This window comes from Amborella trichopoda, chromosome 9 (genome assembly GCF_054954075.1).
Source record: "Amborella trichopoda isolate Santa Cruz 75 chromosome 9, AtrichopodaSantaCruz75HAP2 v2.0, whole genome shotgun sequence".
NCBI classification, from domain to species: Eukaryota; Viridiplantae; Streptophyta; class Magnoliopsida; order Amborellales; family Amborellaceae; genus Amborella; species Amborella trichopoda.
The window spans coordinates 17,815,856-17,824,122 of NC_142344.1; the positions used below are offsets into that span (position 1 = coordinate 17,815,856).

An 8,267-nucleotide genomic window follows, 5' to 3' on the forward strand; every position below is an offset into this window, starting at 1 on the left:
TTTTCACAATTTCTAAACACCCTTCAAAATATTATTGGAAAATATAAAAAACAATTTATCGGATTCTGCAAAGATTTGTACTTTGTGCTGGAATGGGGTCATCTGTTCTAGATATTCTATGTTTTATGAACTTCTCTTCTCTCTCAATTTGTGTATTTTTCATTTTCCTTTTCCATTTATTTTATCCGGAAGGCTACGGAAATTCCAATCAGTTTTGCCTTTTAATTGCTATGGTGGTTGTTTTGCTCTCTTTTAACTGGGTCATATGGGATTGAATGCAACGAGGGGAAAAGTTTATATAGAGTCGACGCTTTATTTGAGCCTACCTCAAAAGTTTCATTAGAAGATGTCGTTTTGATGCGCCTACGTCAAAAGTTTCATTAGAAGATGTCGTTTTGATGCTTAAATATCTTCAAATTGATCATCTCGACATCAAGATGAATGAACATGAAAAAAATTGGATTTCAAGTTTTAGAAATAGTACATTTTGGAACGCATTTTTAGACAATCAATTTTCAAGATTTTCAAGTTTTCATAGATCTGTCGATCTACACTATTTTTAAATCTTTAAACTTTATAAATAAATATGAAGATATGTTTTGAGGCTATCACAAAGATTTCCAGTAGTGAAACTACATTTCTCAACACTATTTTGAAGGTAGGCTCTAATTTGATTGTTCAGAGCATAGGCTCTATACAAATTGCACCCTATAATGAGACCATTTACCTTTGATACTGTTGAAAGAAGTTGAGGGAAGAGATGGACCCACTCCTAGGATTAGGGGCAGTGTCTTGATACCATCGATTGTAAAGATCAGGCTTTTATCAGAACTGTGAGAACTCTGTAATTTCTGTGTACCTCTTCATGGCAATGAAACCCTTTTTAAAGAGAGATGGAGGGGGTCGTTCTCCAACGTTCGGCTTCTTCTTGAAATATTTGAGAAAACGTGGCTTTGTAATCATGGGAAGTGAGTGGTTACTTTCTAGTTGTTAGATAACGATACTTTCTCTCTCTAAGAAGCCTCCATTTTTTAGTGATAAGTATTAAATTATAAGAGAGATAAATATTACATGTTTAAAGGCCCCATGGCCACACACACGTACCAACAGATACAAGGTAGTCACAATTCCTTACAACCATTTGATGTGAAATTTGATAGCTTGAATGTATCACAAAGTTTGAAAAAAATTATTTTGACGTTTGAGCTTGGTCAATGGAATAATTGCAGCTACCCAATTTCACATCCAATGTTTAAGATTAATGTGACCACCTTGTATCAAAGGTAAATGGTCCCATTCTATACTATCTCGGCTCATATATTCCACTGGTTGTTGTGCACACATATATTTGTAGCAATGTATGAATATCAGATGTATTTTTTATTTTTTTCCTTATCTTTTGGTGGAAATTTTGAAGTGACGCTTGTTAGTTAAGTGCACTATTACTTAGAAATTCTTCATATCTTCATGCCTAACTAAATGACACGGTTTCTATGAGTCCATGTAGAGATGAGTCATATCTTGAAAATCTATTTTTGACATAGATTTTGGACGCAATTTTAAATGGAGATCATGAATATGAAAAAATAAATAAATTTTAAACATTAAAAATAATAGTTTTATAAAGAAAACATTTGGACCGTTAATTTCAAGTTTTTTTGGATAAACCACCCATTTGCATCCATCTTTAAAATACCTCAGGGGATGCATATGTAGAGATGCATCCCGAGACTCATCAAACACTTTACCTTAGCTAAATAAGCTAGCACAAGTTTGATTTTTGTTGGGAAGTAGTTTATCAGTTTGGAGTTACAAGGAATAAAGGGAGACTGTTAGTATTTTTTGTTTGAAAAATGCTTAAGAGTATTTCAAAACAGCTACTTTGGTTTTATTGTACTTTCCTAAAATGTCTTTGTAGAGAGAAAGAGAGAGAAAGATATGGGTTTGAGTCCCGCATTGAAGAGGAGAGAGTTTGTTGAGCTGTATTTAAGAGCAAGCATTCACATGCAACATACTCTTAAGTACATAGTAGAGAGAAGGCGCATGTGCGGAGCACGTGAAGTGTGCGTGTGCACGTGGGTGTGTAAGGGCGCTTGATGGTGCACTAGCCGTTGATGCGGGCGCACGAGGTGCCCCTCTTGAGCACGTGTGCGGGTTGGGCTCTTGGCTCATTATCAACTTGTGAGCACAACTCACAGGGGGATACAACATTCAGCTAGCCTCAGCTAGCTGTTGATGTGCCCGTTATTAACTTGTGAGCATGGCTCATAGGGGGATCCAACATTCAGCTAATCGTTGATGTGTGTGGGACATCCAACGGTCATCTAGCCATTGATTAGATGGAGGCGTGTAACAGCAGCCATCAAGTGCATTTGCCCCTTCAAGTGCATGTAACTTGAGGCTATCCACTTAGCGTCAGCGTGTGTGGGCTGTTGGGTGCTGCATGTAACCACCATAATACTAAATGCCTCTTGGTGTTGGGTGGTGCATGTAACCACCATAATACTAAATGCCTCTTGGTGCTCTATGACAAGGGCCTTCATACCCATACGAGTTTGGACACTTAGAACAATGTTTTAGTCTCTCTCAATAGACAATTCTCTGCAATTCCAGTAAGTAGGCTAATTCTTTCTCTCTCTACTTGAATGCCTTAGGACTATTTTACCCGGAAATAACAAAAAGTTCTGCTTAAGGTTAATCACTAAAGCAGGGTAAGGTGTTTGAGGATTTCTTGAGGCACATTACGCGCACCGAGCTCCGAAAATCGCCCAATAACCTGCCTTTTCCTAAAATTTCCAAAATATTTTCTAAAACCTTCCTTTTGAAAACTCTTTTAAAAATTTTCTTTAATTTTGTATTTGTCCATCTCCGCATGACATTAAACTCATTGAGTGAATAATAAGTCCACCTTTGCATGATGTTAAACTAAGCTAATAAATCCATCCACTGATGTTAAACTACTTGGTTGACTACATCCATTTCCTCATGATGTTAAATTGCTCAGTGAATACATCCATCGCTGCATCTAATTAAACTGCTTAGTTTGAAAGCTCCATGGTATACGGGCTAAAACTGCTAACCGCTTTAAGTCCAAGTTTTCGAAATTCAATTTCAAGTTTAAGTTTATTCTTCAAGCTTTTCAATTTCAAGTTTCAAACCTCCATCTCGTGTATGTCCTGACTTCGATTTTCAAGTGCTGTCAAGTTCTTTTATAAATTTTAATTGTCTTTTTAAAATCTGGCACCAGTTCCTATTCCAAAGTCTTCCCATTTTTGAAATGTTCTAAATTTTAGGAGTTGGACAGCTGCCTGAAATGATGAAGTGTCTCATCTTGAATAAAGAGTCCAAATCTAAGGTCCGAGAGGATTACTTGAACTGAAGAGTTAATCAAGAGTAAGTTGGGTGCAGAGCGACCCAGGATCACTTGAACTGAAGAGTTAATCAATTGTAAATTGGTAGCAGAGCAACTCGAAATGGAACCCCTTTCGAATAAAAAATCTACTTTTTATCCCATAGCCCTAGCAAACCTTAGGAGAACGGCATCATCCGATTTCAATTAGATCCCCTTTTTTAGCCCCATAGCCGTAGAACCCCTTTCAAATTTCAATTAGCTAGAAATTTGATCCAAACACTTTTTCTATATCTGTTAAAAGGTCAAGTCAAACTGGCAAGACTAGTGTGGGACCTCAAAAAGAGTTAAAAGGACCTCTAAATATGAGTTAAAAGTCTTACATGTCCTAATAGCAGCACCCTTTGACCACACCTTCTTAGTTCAATTGAAACCTAACCGCCAAGGCCAAGGTGAACCATCATGACTGATGGGGAACTTGTCCCGAATGATGGGCCGAGTTGAAGTCTTACTGGTCTTGATAACAGCCCCCTTTGTAATATCTGACGTTAGGCATTGAAGCGAATTTTTCATGTTTCTGGGTGTCTATTTCTATTCCATTCATCACGAGTACCAAAGAAGAACGAGCCCCCTCTTATTTTGGCTAAGGGAATTCCCACATACTTATAACCTAAAAACATAACAAAACAATGATCCCTAGTACACTATACTAATAGTCCATACACCATAGGAAAATCTTCAAAATATTAAAAAAATCCCTAAAACAACAGAATTTAGCAAGTTATCACTTTAAAATGTAAGGGTTTAAACCCACGAGGAGAGAAAATTCTAAAGTTGGCTTACCCAGACCCCATATATGGCAAGAGTCGTTCAGAAAACCACAAAAAAAAAAGGAAACTTGGAGCTTGCCACAAAATTTAGGGCGTAATACAACAATGTGGACCGTGGCGCTAATGATGTGAAGCCTTTATGTCTTTAAATAAGTCATTATGGGATTGAAAATAGGGAGCAAAGGCTGAAACCCTAGAATCTTTAGACCTCTCAGTCTTTGATCCCTAGCCTCTGAGCCCTAGAAAACTTGGGCTTCTACCCCTTGTTCCTTGTATCTTCATTAACTATTAAACCCTAAAACCAACAAACTAAATTCATTTTCAAGAAAATTATCATTCGAGTTGAAGTCCAAATTTCATTTTCAAGAAAATTATCATTCGAGTTCAAGTCCAAAACCTAGGCAAACAAAGGTTTAATCCCTTGCAAGTTCAAGCATAAATTCTCTTGCTCAAGTAAGCTTTAGGGTTGACGAGAAGTACGACTCACCGTCTGAGCCTGGCCCCAATTCCGGGTGTTTGGGCTTGTGGGCCCGGCAAACACCACTTAAGCTATTTTCCCTTTATTTTTCTATTCGATGTTCATGATTTATCTTTTGAAAATTAAAACCTTTGTCTTTTGGGTGAATTGTTCCATTCTTTTCAATCTATTTAAGTTTAATTTTGCTTTTATGCAAATTTTAAGCCACCAAAGCTGTCAAAAATTGGGGAAAAAAAAAATTTTCAGGACTTATTTTCGACATATGGTAATTTGATGAAGCCACAATCTCTATTGATTCAAATTTGACTTCGGTTAAATGAGAATCACAGTAATTACGTATAGATCTCACTCTTTTGTAAGGGCTTTAACCCTTAAATGGTATTTTCTAAAGAAAAACCACATTCTTTCAAAAATATTCTATTTCACCAAAAAAACTAAAGGCAGATGAAGAGTCATCCTATAATAATCTTCTTTTTCTCCAAACTAAGAGTACTATTGTATAGAGAAAGAGGGAATGATTCACTCCAAGTAGAACATTTAGGTGAATATTTTGGTTTGCTTCCAATGAATGTTTGCCACAACTGTTGTTATTATTTCTGTATGCTCCTAATGATAACAAGGGCCTTCCCACAACAGTCGAAAAGAGTGTTCCCAAGTTAAAAAACCTTCCAATTGATTATCTCGACATTGAGATGTAAGGAGATAAAAAAAAAAAAAAATTGAAATCCTAAAATTTAGGCATCTTATAACAAGTTATTCAGACATTCTATTTTCAATATTTTTAAGTATTTATAATCTTGCTTATGACTGTTTTTAAAATTTCATAATTAGAATTCCACCTAAATTTTCAAGCCATTGTAATGTTTCCAACACCAGATCCGCACCGTTTAGTAAAATTTAGAAACGTGCCTTATTTGTTTTGTATAAAGTTATCGCTGGTGTTTTTAAAACAAGGGCTTGGCCTGCGTGGGCTTGGGCTCAACCCGGTTACTTCAAAACAAGGGGCGGTTTTTCATCTGGAAAATTAAGTTCACCCAGTGGGCAGCATGTCTTTAATCATTCTTCGGCTCTTCAATATAAACCCCACATCCAAACTTCTAACGGCCACCGGTAAAGATCTTCTATGCGGCAGGAGAAATATAGTAATTTATTCAGAATACATAAATTTAAAAAAAAAAAAAAAAATCGCATAGGAGGCTGTATGTGATTCATGGCACAAAGCGGATATGAATAGTAAACGTGGAAATTTGTATTTTGAAATGAAATGAGCAATAAACCCACAATCTGAAAATCCTGTAAAAGAAATATGAATCCCCCATCTCTCACTTATCTATGTACACACTTCTCACAAACCCTTATTCTCAAGCTTCCAAATATCCCTCTATTCCTAAATCCTCACCAAAAAGATAAGAAATTCTATCCACTAACCATGAGTCCTTTCTCTCCCCTGTAATGGCAGGCAAGAGAGAGGATCTACACAGTGGGCAAGTAGTTTGCCCTAGATCTACCCATTTATCCAGACAGACTCTATGAAACACATGCTTGCAATTGCAAAGCTCTCTCACTTTTTGCCCTCTCTCCAAAGAATTCAAACAAACTACACAGTCTGATTCTTCATCTTTTTCTTCATATTCAACCACCGCAAGCTTAGATTTTATCAAATCAGAAGGGGGGCAAAATCGACGATGAGAAGTGGGGGTTGGAGGAATGTTAGGGTAGATGTCGTTAAGAGAGAGATCCTCTTCCCAATCATCTGCGAGACCAATTCGGAAGAGGACCCATGAGATTTTTAACCTGATATACGCCATTAGATACAGCAGGTGTAAGAGAGGCTTCGAGATTGTTATGTCATAGCTCACTGAAGGAAAACCCATGTGTGTAAAGGAGTTAGTGTTAGAGAGAGAAAGAGCAGAATTCCAAGGGTTGGTGTTTTACAGAGAGAAAGAGAGAAGAATGAGAATGGAAACAAGGGGAATGGAAGATGGATTTATAGGGAAAGTGGTGCAGGACAAAACGAAAAGTATGATTATTTTAGAGAGAGAAAGAGAATTAGAGTGAGCGAATGAGCGAGAAGATTAGGGTTAAGACCCACTTTGCCAAACAATGGCCGGTCGCCTGCTTAGGCTTAGGATTATGAATGAAGTCGGTCGCCACGAAGCCACACCGTATTAATAAATACTGGGGTCACTATTTGTTTTTTTCTAATTCTAAGGCAACGGTGGAAATGTGCATGTATGTGAGAACTTTCCACGTGTATCGTGTATGAGTGTTTGACTGCTTCGGTCAAGCAGCCTTCACGAAATTTGAGCTTTTGGAATGCTGGCGATTATAGTTAATAGGAGCTCCATAGCAGCAAAAATCGAATTTGAACCGGTAATCCGACATGGGGCCAGAAGACGTTAACGCTCGCTCGCCTAATCGGTAGGTTCAATTGGGGCAATTAGATAAGTCTCTATATAACTAAAAAACTATAAAAAAATAAATAAATTAAATATAAAATAAAATTTAATAATATATAAAAAATATATTTAAAGTATGATTAAACAAATTATATCCAAATAAAATTGAAAATTAATGAAAAATGGATTTTAAAGAATCAATTAGTGTCTTAAAGTATTTTTAAAAATTTTCAAAAAAAGAAAGGAAAATATAAAGATAAATATTACTGGCCAACAACAGTTTCCAATCTTTACCGAGTGATGAAAACCACTAAAAATGCATTAAAAACAAAATCTCTTATTTTTTAAGATTTTATATAAATTTTTTTAAATTTTTAAAAATACCCGACCGGTTCACTAAAACCGATTGGAACAAAAACGGCCACTTGCTAATTCCAATCTAACAAGACAGTTAAAATTTGAACCTCTTGATTTTTCGTACACTAAGGACCTCGTCTAAAACAATTTTAGCATTTTAGTAATTGGACAGTGGAGATTGTACCTGAGAGCAAACTCAAGGTTACGATCCCATTTACGCAACAAAAGAGTACAATATGATACCTGTTTCGTTTCGGGACATACTTTGATGGTGTTCCTCAACTGTTGATTGTTGAGATTGGATGGAGATCGTACTTAGAATCATGTTTGAAACAAAACAAGCAGCACTGTGTTCGGACTTCCGAATTTGAAAATTTGACAGATCAGGCACAATGTCATTTCCCTATGGTGGCACTTGTACAATATACACCTCTAAACTATTGGTGGACTTCATATTCCTCCAGGAGGGTGACGTTTGATACGAGTCCATAGGGAGATTTATAGTCCATTAATCATTCTTTACAATTTCAAGGGCACATTTTGAAGTCTTGAACGCTGAACCATGTGCTACCGTCCCTAAACTCCCTCCCTAACTAACACCTACCCAAGCGCCAAATGTTTTATGCTCCATAACAGCGACCGGCGTGTATTTGGGTACTCGTACTCAACATTGTCCTTAAAGTGAGCGGTGCTGTCGGGAAAAATAAGTGGATACGAGAGATTCAAAAATAGACCGTAGATGGTAGGTTTCATACTCTTACAAATGATCGAATAAGATACATAGGATTTCCCAAAGAATGGCTCTCCTTAGAATTGGTAAGGGTGCCAAGTGTCAGAACTCTAAATTTTCATTC

The 8,267-nt window shown here is 36.7% G+C and overlaps 1 protein-coding gene across 1 annotated transcript; it reads right to left on the reverse strand.

Annotated features, from left to right (window-relative positions):
- Positions 1-5,884: 5,884 nt before the first annotated feature.
- On the reverse strand, positions 5,885-6,808 carry LOC18424557 (brassinosteroid-responsive RING protein 1). Its single transcript, XM_006829143.4, has one exon. The coding sequence runs from the start codon at positions 6,529-6,531 to the stop codon at positions 6,019-6,021; it is 513 nt and encodes a 170-aa protein (XP_006829206.2). The 5' UTR covers positions 6,532-6,808; the 3' UTR covers positions 5,885-6,018.
- Positions 6,809-8,267: the final 1,459 nt, after the last annotated feature.

What these genes read in the sequence shown, in the direction of transcription:
- LOC18424557 (XM_006829143.4), bottom strand. Translation starts at nt 6,531, where the DNA reads ATGGGTTTTCCTTCAGTGAGCTATGACATAACAATCTCGAAGCCTCTC.